At 42.7% G+C, this 16,384-nt stretch overlaps 2 protein-coding genes across 6 annotated transcripts; both read right to left on the reverse strand.

The window, feature by feature from the left end:
- Positions 1-133: 133 nt before the first annotated feature.
- On the reverse strand, positions 134-8,529 carry LOC120734575 (histone-lysine N-methyltransferase, H3 lysine-79 specific-like). 3 transcript variants are annotated; one of them, XM_040033435.1, is made up of 8 exons: positions 8,244-8,528; positions 7,403-7,890; positions 6,907-7,044; positions 5,659-5,811; positions 5,120-5,482; positions 2,918-4,966; positions 1,758-1,858; positions 134-1,128 (listed from the first exon to the last, which is right to left on the reverse strand). In XM_040033435.1, exons 2-7 carry the CDS (start codon positions 7,868-7,870, stop codon positions 1,763-1,765), a joined length of 3,267 nt encoding a protein of 1,088 aa, XP_039889369.1. In that variant the 5' UTR covers positions 7,871-7,890; positions 8,244-8,528; the 3' UTR covers positions 134-1,128; positions 1,758-1,762. The 3 variants fall into 3 exon arrangements, with proteins under 3 accessions (XP_039889369.1, XP_039889368.1, XP_039889367.1); XM_040033434.1 differs by having other exon boundaries at positions 2,918-5,482; positions 8,240-8,529; XM_040033433.1 differs by having other exon boundaries at positions 135-1,128; positions 2,918-5,482.
- Positions 8,530-9,740: 1,211 nt separating this feature from the next.
- Positions 9,741-14,930, reverse strand: LOC120734579 (serine/arginine repetitive matrix protein 1-like). Of its 3 annotated transcripts, none has more exons than XM_040033444.1 (4): positions 14,809-14,930; positions 13,146-13,777; positions 12,908-13,015; positions 9,741-11,848 (listed from the first exon to the last, which is right to left on the reverse strand). In XM_040033444.1, exons 1-4 carry the CDS (start codon positions 14,834-14,836, stop codon positions 10,634-10,636), a joined length of 1,983 nt encoding a protein of 660 aa, XP_039889378.1. In that variant the 5' UTR covers positions 14,837-14,930; the 3' UTR covers positions 9,741-10,633. The 3 variants fall into 3 exon arrangements, with proteins under 3 accessions (XP_039889378.1, XP_039889379.1, XP_039889380.1); XM_040033445.1 differs by lacking the exon at positions 14,809-14,930 and adding an exon at positions 14,642-14,799; XM_040033446.1 differs by lacking the exon at positions 14,809-14,930 and adding an exon at positions 14,448-14,635.
- Positions 14,931-16,384: the final 1,454 nt, after the last annotated feature.

The following is a 16,384-nucleotide window of genomic DNA, read 5'->3' on the forward strand; positions in this document are numbered from 1 at the left end:
AATCAAGCAATTACGTTATCACTCACAGTGCAGAGGGTCTTTAATTACCTATAATGGACGTCAAAAGAGCACATTTATCTCAGTTTTCATCTTATCTGTTTAATTTGCTGATAAAGTCTTGTGTGCTGAAACACTTCAGGTCAAACACGACAATGCTGTGATTATAACGGTATCTAAATTTTATTTAAAATGTGGGTGACTTGGAATTTTGTGATGTTTTCTTCATCTCAGGCCACTTGTTAACCAGTTCCCAAGTAACTCAAGTTTCAAACCTTCCCCGAACATGAACACAACTCAAGAGACTCAGGTTACTTCCTTTATGAAAGACCATGTTCAGCATAATGTGAAAAACAGATAGACCTGAAGGTGGCGCTACATAAAAAGCCTGAGGATCCTTCCACCATCAGCTGTAATTTATGTTATTTAGGAACTCAGCCACAAGCTGTCAGACCATGTGAAGCTACAGAGAGGAGGCAGAGTCACCAACACCCTGCCAACTAACCGCAGAGGTCCAACCCTCCTCTGTATGTCTCAAAGTGTTTGTGCAGCTGCTGTAGGTCTGTGGACTCAGTGGACGTTTTTATTTGTTCTTTTAAGAAACAAATAAAAACGTCTTTCTTTTCTTAGACTTGCATTTAGTTAACACTTTTCTTTATGCTTTCTTGTGAAGCTGGCAAGTGATTCTTGTCTTGAAGGGTGCTATATAAATGAAATGTACTTACTATGTGGCCCAGTGGTTTTGTCCATGTTGTGTAAATGTACAGTTAGTTATGGGTCAACAACATGCACGCCTGTTTTTGTAAGATTTCTTTATTAGTGTGACAGAGTGAATGTAAAACTGGAAACTGTACAGGCTGAAACATTTTTAACGATGAAAATATACATTTCTCATTAACAAACTACAGTACGGCCTACAAAAAATAGTTCTTGTAATCAACATTAAACAAAACTGGTGACATTCACAGAAGCACAGAGCTAAAACATGAAAGCAGACCAATAATGAACTGTGCAAAAATCTATTTCAGATGACAGTCAGGCGTTGGAGGTCAGGGACAAATGTGGAGGAAGAATTAAACATTACATGTGAACAAGGCTGAAAAAATAAAAATCTTCACCGGACACAGACGCCTGGAAAAAGGAGAAAAAAATAGTTAGCAGACAGGATCAAACACATTTACATCAGCAAGCAGTTAAAGAAAAATGTAAATTCAACAAGAATTTTTCAGGACTTAAAGACATGCAGCTCTTTTTCACTGAAGCTGTGCTAATGCTGAAACCACTGCTGATAGTGGCTCTGCTGCATGAAATCAGCACTTGCAGCCAACAGATTTCATTAAAAAAAATTGAACCCCAGTTCTGCAAACAACTGCACGTAACCATCAGCACGTAAACCTTTGGAAAAGTGAGCTGGTTCTCTCCAAAGGAAGAACTGGAGCCGCACTGGGACATGCAACGCTACTGAGAGCAATAACCTGCAAAAATATGCCGGCTGTAACAAAAGTTGATTTTTTTACAGTCAGAAGCTTCAACAAACATTTCAATTTCAACAAATTTACATTTCTGAAATGATTTCATGGTTCAGGCTTTAATATTACAGTCACACCGCACTAGCTGTGCGCGATTGTTCAGCCAGTGCTCAAAAACAAAGATGGAGAACCGTAACCTGCAGAACCAGAATAACCTTTTAACTATGAATCATAGGAAACGTGCCAGGCTGCAGTGGAATTATCCTTTAATTTTCCTTTGAATATACTTACTTCGTTCAGTCTATCTCAGAGATCAGGGAGTTTGCCGGCTGCATGACTTTGGACTGAGGCATCTGGCTCGTGTTCTTTACCTTCTGGTTAAAAGCTTCAAGCTAGAAAAATAACCAAAGAGAAAAACGATTTATGATGACACGATGATGACGGCTGTCACAACAGGAAACTCGGAGCATAAAGCAGGGAAACAATTCCAGATTATAGCAGAGATAATGTCAAACACAACGACAGACTGAGATCAGGATTATGAAACTGAGATTCAGATGAAGTAATGATACTCAGAAAAGTATATCTAAGGTTTTAAATGACATGGTTGACAACTGTTACAGATGCAGGGCATCAGTCATGTCTTCAAATGTTTAAAATTCTAAAAATGGAAATGATTTTAGTGACGTGTGACAGCGTCTGCTTATGCTTAAAATACATATTGACACATCTTAAGTGTCTCAGACTGAGTACTGGGAATTCTGCTGAAGTTGATCCTCAGACCAAAAACACACATCAAAGAAATACTTTGAGCTTCCTACAGTTTTAGTTTTAGTAAAGAAAAAAATAAAGTAATAATCCATCCCCAGAATTAGATCTTTTTTCATTTTTTGCATAACAAAATTTAATAAAGTTGGGCTAAATTTTACCATCGTACTACTAAACGTTTCTGATTTAGAAGAATCTTAAAGTATATACGGAGCATTTTATTATGTAAAATACATTCATAAGTACGGGAGATAAAACACATGAAATTTTTAGGGCTGATAAAGCAGACAAAGCATCCATGGTACCAATGCTCTGTTCCTCTATGCCACAGATATCACATCAGTGAGAATCTGACACATCCAAGATACTGATGCTCACACTGGGATTAAGAATTTCATGCTGATATCTCCTGTACTTAAGAAGTTATGAGGGTCAAAAATATATTTAAAAAAAAGAAAACAAATTTGAACCCCTTCTAACTGAAAATGTTCACTGGATGAAGGTAACAGCATGCATGGCTTCATTAAATATACTGAATTGTGCTCAGTGTCCTCTGAGTCACTACATTTCATTATCAACAACAACAAAATACCTGGAAGACCTGAGCAAGGCAAATAATGGCACAACCTAACCTCTTAGCATGGCATGGCCTCAAGAGCTGGCCAAACCGACTGAACACCAACCTTCTTCCTCAGGTTCGCCTTTATTTCCTCCTCAGTTAGCTGCGGCTTCTCCTCTTTTAACTCCTCAGTGCAGGGGTCATTACCCACAGTCTTGGTGCATACCTTTGAGTCCTGTGGTGCCAGTGGTGTCTTCAATGCATTATTGTGTTTCTCTAAAATACTTTTGGGATTCCTGAAATCTCCCATAAGTTTTTTGCGACCCCGTCTCCAGTTGTGTCCACCTGTGAGGCTCTGAGAGGATGCCTGCTCGGTATTGATGACTCTCAGGCAGCGAGAAACAGAGGCTGACCCATCTTGGCCTTCGCTCACAGACAGGTCCGGGTTTGGAAATGAGGCACTGTTTGTAAGAAGGCCGGGATCAGGGAAAGCCGTGTTAGGTGCCACTACAGAGCCAGGAAAGTGCGGGTAAGGTTGGCTGCTGGCAGAAAGAGAGGGAGGAGTGTTGTACTGATTGTATGACCAGTAAGGATTTGTAGCACCGCTGTAGTGGCCACTCTGGTTAAGAGCAAAATGCGAGTACTGAGACAAAATGTAGTCTGGATATGGAGAAGCAGCAGGATGAGGAAACACGGGATTTTGTGAATATGGATAAGCAGAAAAATGTTTTGAGTCTTTTCGCTCTCTGTCCTTCAGTGTTTCTCTGCTGTTCCATCGATCTCTGTGTTTCAGTCTCTCTCTGCTTCTTTCTCGCGAGCGGCTTCGTTCGGCCTTCCGCCTCCGTTTCAAATCCCTGCTGCGAGAGCGTCGACGGCATGAGGGGCTCGGGCTAGAGCTTCTAGAGGTTGACCTGGAGGAAGATGAGGACGAGGAATTTCTGTGATCTCTAAGAGAGCGCCTCTGCTGTGTCTCGTCCTCCCCTCTGCTCTCAGTCCTCCTCCTCCCTTCACTCTTCCTCACCCTCCCTTCGCTCTTGCTCCCATGGATTCTCTCCTGACTCTGGTCTGTTTTGCTGCTCCGCAGAGGAGAGCCTGACGAGGACTTCCTGCGATCTCGGTCACGAGAGTGCTTCTGGCGGCTCTCGTGCTCCTCTTTGCTGTTCACACGTTCGTTTTTTCTCCCGCACAGCCTCTCCTGAGTGCGGTTTGCCAGTTTGCTCAGCTCGTCCACGTCCAGGTTCCATCCCAGAGTTTTAAGAATGCTCTGCAGCTGTTCATGCTGCTCACTCACCGATGAGGTTTCTTCCTCCTCCTTCTTCTTCAGTGCCACCGGAGACTTTAATCGATTACTAGAGCCCAAACTGTGGTCACTTTTGCTCTTCTTCTTCTTCTCCTCCTCCTCACCAGGTAAGAAGAGCCTCTCTCGAGTAGATGAGTCAGTCTTTTTCTCTCTACTGTTGGTCTTGTTGAGGCCTGCCAGCAGGTTTCTACCATTTGACTCGCTGTCACTGTCACTGTCATCACCGAGCCCGGGAATTAGGGCACCACTCTTTAAATGCTGGCTCTTACTGTCCTGGTTGAGACCCTTCAGCAAGGGTCCACTTTTCAACGACTGGCTCTTGCTTGCCCAGTTGAGGTTCAGCCTAATGGGCTTAGTGTTTGAGAGTTGGTTCTCACTGGGTGATGTGGCTCCAGTATTTAACTGTTGGCTTTCATTGGCTTGGCTGAGGCCCGTCAGCTGGACTCCACTGTCTGACCGCACACTGTCTTTGGCTTTGTTGAGTCCAGGCTGTGGAGCACCACTGCCAGTACCTTCGCTGGACTGGCTGAGGCCCCTCAGCGAGGCTCCAGTATTTAATCGTTGGCTTTCCTTAGCCTGGTTGAGGCCCGGTTCACCTTCGTTGGCTGTACTGAGTAGACTCTCATTTTTCTGACTGAGATCCTTCAGTGAGGATCCACTCTTCGATCGATGGCTCTCACTTTCCCACCCGTGGCTTAGAAGAATGGGTCTAGTTTTTGAGTGCTGGTTCTCACTAGGTAGGCTGAAGCCTGACAGCGAGGCTCCGGTATTTAACTGTTGGCTTTCACTGGCGTGGTTGAAGTCTGTCAGCAGGGCTCCACTGCCTGCCCGCTCACTGTCACTGGCTTTGCTGAGTACTGGCTGTGAGGCACCGCTGCCAATACTCTTGCTGGGATGGCTGAAGCCTTTCAACGAGGCTTCAGTCTTCGACCACTGGCTCTCACTGGCCTGGCTGAGTAACAGAATGGCTCTACTGTTTGAGCACTGGTTTTCACTGGGTGGGCTGAGACCTTGCAGTGAGGCACCACTAAACAACCGTTGGCTTTCCTTTCTCTGGGTGAGGCTCGGCTCAATGTCATTGTCCATGCTGAGTATACTTTCACTGGGCTGTCTGAGGCCCAGCAGCGAAGCTCCACTATTCAGCTGTTGCTTCTCAGCCCTAAAGGGTGGATCTGATTTGCTCTCCACGTCAGGGATCTGAATGTTCAGGGGCTCCTCACCTAAAGGAAGATCCTCTCTATCATTGCTCATAATCTTGTTAAACTTTTCGATGTCCACGCCTTTGTTGAGGATGCTGAGGAAGCGCTCAAAACCCTTGTTGACATTATTTTCATCCTTTGCTGGTGAAGAAATGCTTCGGCCGAGAGGTGGCAGTGACACACCAGGGACCTGAGAAGGAAAAAAGAGATTACTGTGTCATTACTCAGAGAAGAGTAGAAAAGTAAAGCATTCTCGTGTTGATCAAAGCTTCTTCTTATTTTATGATTCATTCATATAATACTGCATGTAAGTGGAGGTATGGTGTGAAATACAAAGAAAAAGCAGAAAAGCATCAACTGTACAACCTCGCCACAGTCATCCTCAGGTTTGAGCAAGTTGATGTCGACTCCTTTGTTGAGCACGCTGAGGAAGCACTCGAAACCCTTGTTGATGACGTCCTCTCTCTTAGCCGGTGATGTAACGCTTGGGCTGGAAAGAGGCCACGCAACGTCAGGGCCCTGAGAAAGGTCAGAAATTCACTTTACTGTTGAACCAGCAGATTCGTGGTGAGAAGCTCAGATGCTGTCATAAAAAGGATAATTACATGCTGCCATGATCCAGGTCTCAGGTAAACACGTCTGAAATTGTTCTCAGCACTTCCAAATCATCAGCCACTCAAAAGATAATGGCCATATTTCAGCGTTTTATAGCACATTAATAATGCTAAGACAAAAGATAACATTCGCATTTACTACTTCATTGCCATGACACAACAGAAAGACTGTCAACTGCTGGATCAACAACATAAGGACTGTACAGTAACGGCAGCTGGTTATTCCTCTGTTACAGAGGCACCTTGAACGCCTTCGTCACAAACAAACACTAACACCACAAACACATTGTAATTTGGGGGAAAACACTGTTATTCACACACATCCTGGTGGCGGTCAGAGGGCCCTGGTGGCGCCAGTGTCCGGCAGCCTCGCCTCTGTCAGTGCGCCCCAGGGCAGCTGTGGCTACAATGTAGCTGCCATCACCAGTGTGTGAATGTGAGTGAATGTGTGGATGACTAAATGTAGCGTAAAGCGCTTTGGGGTCCTTAGGGACTAAGAAAAGCGCTATACAAATGCAGGACATTTACATCCATCCGAAATGTTTGTTCCAATCACTTCAGCTGTGAGGGCTTTGTGTGGCACGATATTAACCCCCGATTCTTTTGTCCCCGTGATAGAACAGAGAAAACCGACTCATAGTGTGTTAAAACATCTATATTTCTTTTTATTCAATAATCTTCCGGAAGAGAGAGACCCCTGCACAGCTCAAACGCCAGCTGCAGGATCTCTAACATTAGAATCATAAACTGTGCCTCATATAGGTTTTATTTTGGTACTTTACACGTCACACAGTTTCAAACATTGCTTATATGGAAAGTTCCTCTTTTCTGTGTCTTATCTATTAATATATCTGTGCACTAAAACTTCCTGTTTTTCAGTCTGGCTGAGCACTTTGTGAGTCAAAAGTGGCCTTGCTCTACAAGCCTTCATTATTAAAGTACATAAAACAATATAATAGGAAAATAAGGATACTAAGGATATTGATTTCATGACACATACCTGTTCACTGTAAGGTGGTAAAACAGTGTGTCTCTTCTTCATTAGAACCTTCACTCTGAGCTTCAGAGGATGCTGTTCCTGCAGCACACTGCCTTTGCTCGGGCAGGAGGAGCTCCTTCTCTCTCTGGCTGACTGCACCTGAATAATAGAAAAAGAAAGCTTTACACATGAACGAGATTTTTGAAATTGTGACAGTGAGTCAGTACGAGTCTACAAGTGATGAGGTTTCATTTCTTTTACTTTATATTAGGCCCTGTGTTTTTCAGCACTGAAAATCTCATGTAGATATTCCCTGTATAAAAAAAATAAGGCAAAAATCCTATGTACCCTACTTCATCTAAATCTCAAGTATTTATAATATGAAGGTCATATTTTTTGTTATCCAAATAAACAAAAACAAAAAAAGAACAAGAACATCTGATTCTAAGGGGATCAGGTGGGTCGTGCAAAAAAAAGAAACACACTTTACTCTGAGAGTCTATTCAGTGCTCCTCACCTTTGAGAAATAGCTGAGGTATTGTCGCTGCATCAGAATCTCCTTCACTCTGTCTCTTAGAGTTTGACCTACACACATAGCCGGAGGCTCGTCACCGGAAACCCCTGGTGGTGTCTCCACAAACCGCGTTTTCGTGGCGAGTGTAGCTTTCTTGTGCATAATTCTCTCCTCCATCTCTCTGAGGAGCTGCTTGTTTCTTGCTAGCTCTACATCCTCTTCACTGTATGGCAGCGGCTCTCCGTCCGGGTCCTCCACCTCTGGGACTTTACCATGAACGTGATGAGATGAAGAACTGAGCTCTTTCCACCTCACATCACTCCTATGTGGTTCAGGAACAGTATATCTCGAGTGTTCGTGGTAAGTGTCCCACTCTCTGTAACCTCTGGAGGCATTCCCCATGCTGTGGCGGCTTGGCTCCAGAAGTCTCTGGAGTCTGTGGACAGCATCTTTCCACTCGCGTTGATTCATTCTGCAGTCTCTCCAAGTGTCTAAAGCAGAAACAGTAAGTAAGGAATATGCAGCAAGTATGGGTAAAGATAGATGTGTATGTATATTGTGAAGCCATTACATCCTCCCATAATGTAAACACAAAGACATAAAGGCTATTTTGGACCAGCTTCGAGCTTTCATGTTGTCTTTATGCTTGTTTCACAGCAAAACTCTCAGCGTTAGCTTACATGAACGCTCCTAATGAGCAAACACAGAGCCAACCAAAGTAACCAAGTAACAACCAAACCCGGCAGCCGTCACATCACACTCGTTAACGTGTGGACAGTCGGTCTAACATACTGTAAGGTGTTTACATAACTTAGCATCGTTGCTAAAAAGACTGGTCACCTACTACTGCCGTGGAAAACGAGAGCTTCTTCTTTTACATCGTGGAAAGATTTTTCATTTTTAAGCTAAGAGCCACTCGGACCAAGAACAGTGAAACTCCAACATTAATGACGTTTCGGTAGAAAAAAATGGGAACCGTTAAAGCTAAACGAGCTTTTGGTGTTAACAGAAAGAGGCCATTACTGATCACATTGCTTCGGTGGTGTAGGTGAGTGAAATGTGACAGCAGCGCCCCCTGCAGGACAGAGTACTGACACTGCAGGAGAAAAACAGGTCAGGTGGTCGTAAGCGCCCCCCTCCAAAAAAAAAAAAAAAAAAAAAAAAAAAGATTCCTGGGCTGCAAAGAATTATCATTTTATAAATTTACTTACCAAATAAAACTATTTATAAAAATAAATGCATTTAGAAGCAAAAACATTTCACTATCGCTGTTTAAAGATTGCCCTTCAGACTCCAGCCTCAGATGGTTTTAAACTAACAACTACTCCGCACTTTTTAGCTGTTTGTAAATGCTCTCTACATCAGTTTATTTTTTAATTTTTTTAACTATGACGATGTATTGAACCATTATTCCTGAGATTAAACCTTAGAGAAAAAATTGCAGTTGCAACATGCCTTTTTCTTCACTAAGTATATTTCCCTTCATTATATACACACATACATTCATTCATTCATTCAGTCATTTATCCTCTACTGTCCTCCTTCAGGGTCGTGAGGGTCTGGAGCCTAAAAGCTCTGATTTGATCTTTTCTGTTTGAAGTTAGTATTTTGCTTCAAAGCATTTTGTATACACTGTTTTTTCCATAAATAAGGCTATGATCATCATTATTATTATTATGATTAACTTCACCTCACTATTATTTAAAGTTACATGTTGAGTCTTGGCTCTATTTTAAAAATCACATTTTTAGAAATATATCCAAATACTTTATTCAATATTACTGCTCTAATTTTATATTGAAAATGTCATTATTTATTCTAATTTGTTACTTTGTGAGCTAATTTGTTATATTCATTTATTTTATTGACCAAAGTACCATTTCATGTTTTGGCTGCTATAACGATCATTTCATTTTTGAGTAGTATTGCTTATAAAGCATCTATAGAGCATCTTATAGAGTCTCTATAATTTAAACCTTTTAACCAAAATAATTATAAATTATTATTATTTCAAATAAATTTCCCCTACCTTTGACATTTTAACATGATTTTATAAAGCTTTTAAAAAAACATTTGTATTCCTATCTGCTGCTTGTGGTTGGACTAAACTGAAGGTTAACAGCTGAAACCAGTTTTGCCTCTCTCGTTGGCCGAAGGCTTTTTTCTCCTGTAAAAGAAATGTGCTCTGGGTTTAAAACGTCAGTCAAATTCATTGATTAAATCATTGTTTAAAAACAAAATTGGAAATTCATATTTTCTATTACAGAGCCTTTCTAGTTAGTTGTGGCGAGAACAGCGCCACAGTAAATCTGTACACGTTCAATAACTCAGCACACAGTCAAAGTATTTGCTTTTTTGTTTAATATTATCCAGTTCAATATTTATACAGCAAATTTCTGCATGTTTACAGAATAAGAAAAATATGTAAAGAGACAGAAGTGTAGAGCATGTCTTGTAGTTGTAGGTTGGCCTTTGAGCTAATTAATGAACATAAAGGCTCCTATATAAAGACAAATATGATGTCCACAAAAATAAAATGCATCAAATTTTAGTAAAACTTTAACAAAATAACACATTTTTGTACTTTCAGTATTTGTTTTATTTATTTTTTTCCTAGAGTGACCGGGCTATTATAAGCTACACCAACCAAACAACATTAAAACCACCTGCTTCATACTGCCTGAGGAGTCCAGGCATGCATGCAGGACCTCCGAGCGGACGCTGCAGTGGATCCTTTGGGTCCTGTGAACCTCTGAGAATTACGGTGGTCCAGCTTCATAGGCTGGCTTAATAACTTGTTGTAGTATAACGGGCTGCACTGCCATACAAGAGGAGGCTGCTGCCATCAGCCCAATGCCTGGTCTGCATCAAAGCTGTAACAATGTCAAAATAGCATCCGTGTGAATTCAAGGACCCGAGCTGTTTCTACTTCCACTGTCGGCAGTTTTAATGTTGTGGCAGACTAGTGAATGTGCGATGGGTATGAGAGCAGACCGAGAATCAAGAAGAGCTGCAGCACCACCTACAGTTTGTCATCAAACTCACGATACAGTAGCTGATAATGTCATTGTGTTGTTCTCTTAGTTGCTGCTGGACTGATTGCTTGCAAATGTTCACTGTGATGTTCTCTGATGCTTCAAATGCGTGTTTTGTGGTTAAAAAGAGACTCCCTGAAGGCCCAGCTGTTTCCATCAGTCAGTTTCAAAGTCTCACTTCCACCCTGCGCAGCCTCGTTTATCTAGGCTTTTTTTTGGTTTGAATAACCTGCAAACAGCGGGGCCTTGTCAGTGGTTTGGATTTTTGCGTTGTGTTCACTGGCTGAACTGCACTTACATTTGATTGGCTGAAATACGGCGGCTGTGGATGATTAACGTGATGCGGGAACATGTGGCTCGCTTGCGGGAGCATGGTTGGATACATGTTCATAGGCGGGATGCCGGGGTACGGGACGAAGGGTGGCATAATAACCCCCGGCCCAACATGGGGCATTGGTGGAGGCACAGCTGGCGGGACAGGTGGGTATGGCATCGGTGAGCAGTTGACCGGAGGGTACGTCGGCACCACCGGAGCAGATGGAGGTTTGGATGAAGGGTATGAGGAATTAGGAGAAAATGGTTGTAATGCAGCAGCGCTCTCCTGAGATTTCCCTTCGCAGTTCTTACTGTCCTGTACTGTGCTGCTGCTCGTCTTCTGGTCATACTCAGCAGATTTGTATACTTGATGCACATCTGTTACATCCCTCTCTGCACTGTATGAGTCTTTTTTACTGTAATAATTCTGATTTAAGGGGCTAAAACTAGATCTGCTCGATGATGATGATGCTCTACTTTGACGTCTCGGGGAAATCGGTCGCCTCGTGCCCTTCTCCCTCACAACTTTACGAGCCAAATCACCATCCTTCTTCCCATACAGCCGCTCCTGGATTCTATGAGACATTTGGCCAAGCTCTTCAAATCCCAAATCCATGCCAATGGCCTGCAGCACATCCTGCATTTGCCTACGCTTGCGTTCATCCTCAGGTGGCAGCGGCACCCTTTCCACCACCAAGGGGGACCTGGATCTGCTGCGGAAGTAGGCTTCCCTGCCATCATTCCCCTGAAGGGGCTTTTCATCAGAGAGTGGGCACCGTTTTGGGCTGATGGACCTTCGATGAGTCTGCGGGGAAACTGGTCTGCGGGACCTTTCGCTTTCACTCCAGTAGCTGTTATCCTGGTGGCTTCCTTGATTCCTCCCAGCATTGTGAGTTGGAGACCACAGATGATCAGCAGGGCTCGGTAATAAGGTTTGAGAAACGGGTTGATCGTCGTCATCCGAGGTCTGAGTCACAATCTTAGTGAGAACGTCGACATTCACGCCCTTGTTTAGCACGTCGAGGAAACGCTGGAAGCCTTTGGTTGACTTCTGCTCAGAAACAGCTGCACTTCGACTGGGTGCATCACTCTCAAAAGACTGATGGGAAGCACACAAACGTCACAGGTATAAGAGTCAAACAAATCTCTGGAAGGTTAAACATTTTCACACAATTTTCTGAGACACTTCTGAAAGCAAATCAAACACGAAACGGCAGTGTACGTGACATCTGAGAGCGGATTTGTAAAGCTACTGCAGAATAATGAGCAAGTGAAATACAATTAGAGCCTATTACACCTTGTTTTCTTCTTGTAGCCGTTTATTGTGTTAATCAATATTCTGTCTGCTTTGAGGCCAGTTTTGATGTGCATCCCGTTTTGTTGTCACACTCATATTGATAAACCGTTAGAGTGGTCATTTCATTTATGTCAGGTTACAGGTGAACAGGGCTATGGGATCAGAGCCCAGATATACTGATATTCATGGTGGTGTTTTTACTGTGTGTGTTGTGCTGCATGTGTTGTAGATGTTGTAAATGCAGACAAAATTAAAATGTTAAAAGCGTTTGGCTCGGTAGACTTCTATTTCTGCATCATGTCAGAAATTTCACAAGTTCATAAAGAATAAGAAATACACGTGTGCTGAAGTGAAGTGCCAAGCTATTACTAATAAATAGGCTTATCAACTCGAGTTACACTTCTGAGAAGGTGCCAATCTACAGCAAGGTGGCTACAGCATGAGTGTAACGTTTCATGCAGTAGAAGTATTCAAGAAATATTGAAGAAGTATTTGGGATAATACAAGAATACAATAAACACTCTCTGCAATTAGCCAAACTGCAGGCTGAGGAGCACCGGTCCTCCTCCTCCTCTCTCAGATACATGCAGGAGTGAATGCAGTGTGGTAAATACACTCAGCATTTACCACACTGCAGTAATAAAACCGGTCTTATTATGCATGTATTAATTATTATTGTTGTTGTTATTCGGCTACCCAGCAGCGTATGATGTAATGAATATTTGCTTCTTTTATTACAAATCAGTAAAACCACACAAGGGGCCAGTAAAGCTCTGATCTGGCGGCCAGAGACAAGTGGAATTACAAGCCATAATGTCTGAAGTGATAAAGATTTATCAACATGTGTAACGTCAAACCCACCTGTCGGCTCGAACCATTCAATGGATATCTTGTTCCAGCTTGGCGATAATCCTCATCATATACAGAAGTGAGAGGACTGTCTGTCCTCTCTCTGGGATTGACATAACTCTGTTTGACATGGATAAATATTTTTAATCAAACCACAAAATGATTACTTGGAATTAAAACACTATTCAAACTGATGCAAACACATAATTGAAACCTGTCCAACCCTCATTAAGCAATCATGTAAACTTACCCTCTCCTGTGATCGTGCCCTCTCTTGTGATGGATCCCGGCCCCTCTCATATTCATCTCCATCTTTGTAAGACCCCGACAGTCGTCTGTATGTTAACTCATCATTTAGCTGCCTGTATGGGAACTCCTCATGCAGAGGCCTGTGCCTGGAGTCCTGAGGTGTTTTCCTGTACTTGAAATCCTCATTTTGTGGTGACGCATCTTCAACATTCCTGGTTAGATGCGACCGTGAAAAACTGTCCGGTGAAGGCCTGTACGTTTTCTCCTGAGCCTCACGCCTGTACCTGTAATCCCGCTCGTCGTCATCTGCAAACCTCTGCTTTTTGTTGTCAGAGGGGTCCCGCACTGGTGAAGACATGCGTCTCCTCGCCGGGCTCTTCCTGCTCCGGTCCCTGTTCAGTGTATCTTTGCTGTACAGCCTCTTCGGAGACTCACTGTACTCCCTGCTTCTTTTCCTCTCTGTGCTGCTGCGTCCATCCCCACCATATTTATGATACGACTCCCGTGGCATGTCTCTGGGAGGGTCACGCCTTTTTTCCCATCTGTTGTCATATTCATCCCGTTGCCGTGAACTTCTCTCGCTGTACTGCCGCCTGGAACTGTGCTCAGATCTGTTTGAGTACATCTTCAGACCTGAGTGATACAAAAAGAGAATAAACTTGAATAATGTCAGACTTCGAATAAACACAACCACTTATCTTGTATTAACAAGGCAAACAAAGTGCTCTCCACTTGGAATATGTCAGGATTTCTACAGTTGTCCTGTGCCTGTGCTCCAAAGGAATTGGCTCCAAAAATTTGTGATTCTAAACTGTGTCTCTCTGTGCCAGTTATGTGACAGACGCATGTATACTCCTCAGGTTAAATGTTTAGCATCAGTTACCATGGTGATCGAGTCAGGTTAGAAGAAAGCCACATTCATGCTAAACCATTAATACAGTTCTGGTAATAACTACCCTCGCAATTCTTCTAAGTCGGGGTTAAACTGAAGATAGCCGCATATGCTGCCTGCAGATCTGGCCTATGAGGTGGTAAAACAGGCCAGCTCACTGTTCAATGCTACTACGGTTTACATTCAGAGATCACACTGACAAACATTCCCCCCTAAATCATAAATGCTTGATAATCACAACAGGATTGAAAGAAACAAGCAAATGTAGGTCACAATGCGTCTACAAAAATATCCAGCAAAACATAAAATAATTTTTTTTTTTTAAAAAAAAAAATGAACATACAGCAGGAGTCACAAACCAACAGTATAGGCGCGGGTGTGTCTTTAAATAGAAACTACGTGTAAAAGCACCTGCTGTAGAATTCTCTGAAAGGACGCTCAGGCATCCCAGAGCTTAGATAGTTGGCTTAATGGAGCTTTCGGTATGCCGTGACCGAGCTAACGTTAACAGCGTTGAACGTTAGCGTTCGCTGCAGCAGCTGCCTGTTAGCAGGCCACGGAATAGCTTCAGTTGGCTTTAGCAAAAGGAGAAATATCAAACTTACCACTGTATCATCGACGGGATAGTATTTCCAGCTAAAATCGCTGCGTCTGTGAAAACTTTCTCGTCCTAAAGTGCAGTTAAATCAGCAGGAATTAAAGCTTTGCCCCTGCTTTTGATTAACCTACTTAGCAGCATTCGCGGTGGGCTAACGAGCTAACGTAAAATTACCATTTCCGCTGGATGACTCCACTTTCATTACAAATCAGGAAACACACACTCCCTTGGGTAAATGAAACCAGGGAAAACTGCTCAAAATATGTTTAGCAGTAAGTACGTTTCCTAAAAACATTCACAAAATGTTAAATACAGTCGGACAGCATTTTAAAAACACTGAGTGAAAACACTGACTGAATTCCAGGAGGTTTGTTTTTCTAATCTCCCCCCGGGAATGAAGAAGTGGGTTCGGCTACTTTTTAACGCAACTTTATTGATAACATTTAAACACAAGAAATTATCGTCAAAAAGTAAGAAAATTCACATTTAATTGTCTTTTTAAAAAATGTTTTTCTTTATTTTCTTGAGTTACACAGAAAATACAAGACAACAGAGGCACAGAGAGGCACTGTATACATAAGTACATAATTGTGGGGTACTGGCATACTGTGCTGTGAAAGCACAGTATGTTGAAGAGGATGATGTATGGTTTCTGAGAGGACCTTTAAGTCATTCCTTTTTGTTGTGAGATCAAGGTGAGATCAAGGTGACTGGTCAGCCAACACATCAGGCAAAAACAATCCTCTGATTTCCTGATTCAGCTCTGCAGCCACAAGGACAGGAGGCTTTTCCAACATGTGAGACTGGGCGCTGATCTGCAGTACAGGAACTCCACAGGGCACTGTGCTGTCTCCATTTCTTTTTACCTTACACAGCTTCAGAACAACTTCTCGTCATGCCATCATCAGAAATACTCTGATGAAAGTTCTACAATGGTTAGATGTGTTAGTAATGCGCAGGAAGAGGAGGAAGACAGAGCAGAGGATGATTTTGGTCTGGAATGTTCTGAATGTGGATAAGATTGGAGAGATGGTGATTAACTTCATATGCAGGGAAGAGGACAGCTACATTAAGCCATATAAAGTGCTTTTCTACTTTAACTGAGCACTCAAAGCCTCAAGCCTCGTTCACCCAATCACACACTTTATTCTATCTAGCATTTATCTAATATTGTCTTATCTAAAATTCATGCACACTTACAATACTGGGGTTAACTCAACATTTTGGCCAAGCGTGCTTTGACATGCAGCCTGGAGGAGACTGTATACTTCCCACTCTAGCTCCTGAGCCATAGTTGCCCCAAAGGACAAAACCAAAGCATCCACATCAAAAGTGGGCTGAACTGGAAGTTGGCACACAAAAGTGAATAAGCAAACTCTGTTCCTAGGGAAGCCGAGACCCTTCAGTGTGTGCAGGTAAATGACACTGAGACTTTCTACCACTCAGTTGTGGTGAGAGTATTATATTTCCCTGTGATCTGCTGGGGAAGCAGCTTCAAAGATCTTCAAGGAGTCTTGCTCCATTGCTTCGCAAAACTCCTCCCATACTTGAGTTTTTGCTTTAGCTACCTTTTAGAACTGCTTTTGCTGTCAGCCTGCCACAGGAGATCAAAAGGCCAGTCACTCTTCCGTTTCACTTTTCACCCTACAGCTGCTGCTCTAGTCGCCTCAGCAGACGTGTGGAACATTTGGTATTTTTTACTATTTTCACTTATTGTCTACAGTCATCCTGCTGTCAGAGTTCTTCTTGA

This window comes from Simochromis diagramma, unplaced genomic scaffold, assembly GCF_900408965.1.
Source record: "Simochromis diagramma unplaced genomic scaffold, fSimDia1.1 OVJJ01000571.1, whole genome shotgun sequence".
Classification (NCBI taxonomy): domain Eukaryota; kingdom Metazoa; phylum Chordata; class Actinopteri; order Cichliformes; family Cichlidae; genus Simochromis; species Simochromis diagramma.

Bases quoted from the DNA above. Each gene is read 5' to 3' on its own strand.
- LOC120734575 (XM_040033434.1), bottom strand. From the start codon at position 7,870: ATGAATCAACGCGAGTGGAAAGATGCTGTCCACAGACTCCAGAGACTT. The intron at 7,045-7,402 runs GTGAGGAGCACT...TCTATTATTCAG, and splicing joins ACCTCAGCTATTTCTCAAAG to GTGCAGTCAGCCAGAGAGAG. The intron at 1,859-2,917 runs GTTGGTGTTCAG...TTATTTTTCTAG, and splicing joins AGGCGAACCTGAGGAAGAAG to CTTGAAGCTTTTAACCAGAA.
- LOC120734579 (XM_040033444.1), bottom strand. From the start codon at position 14,836: ATGAAAGTGGAGTCATCCAGCGGAAATG. The intron at 13,778-14,808 runs GTAATTTTACGT...TGTATCACTCAG, and splicing joins GGAGTCATCCAGCGGAAATG to GTCTGAAGATGTACTCAAAC. The intron at 13,016-13,145 runs GTAAGTTTACAT...CATGTCAAACAG, and splicing joins GGGCACGATCACAGGAGAGG to AGTTATGTCAATCCCAGAGA.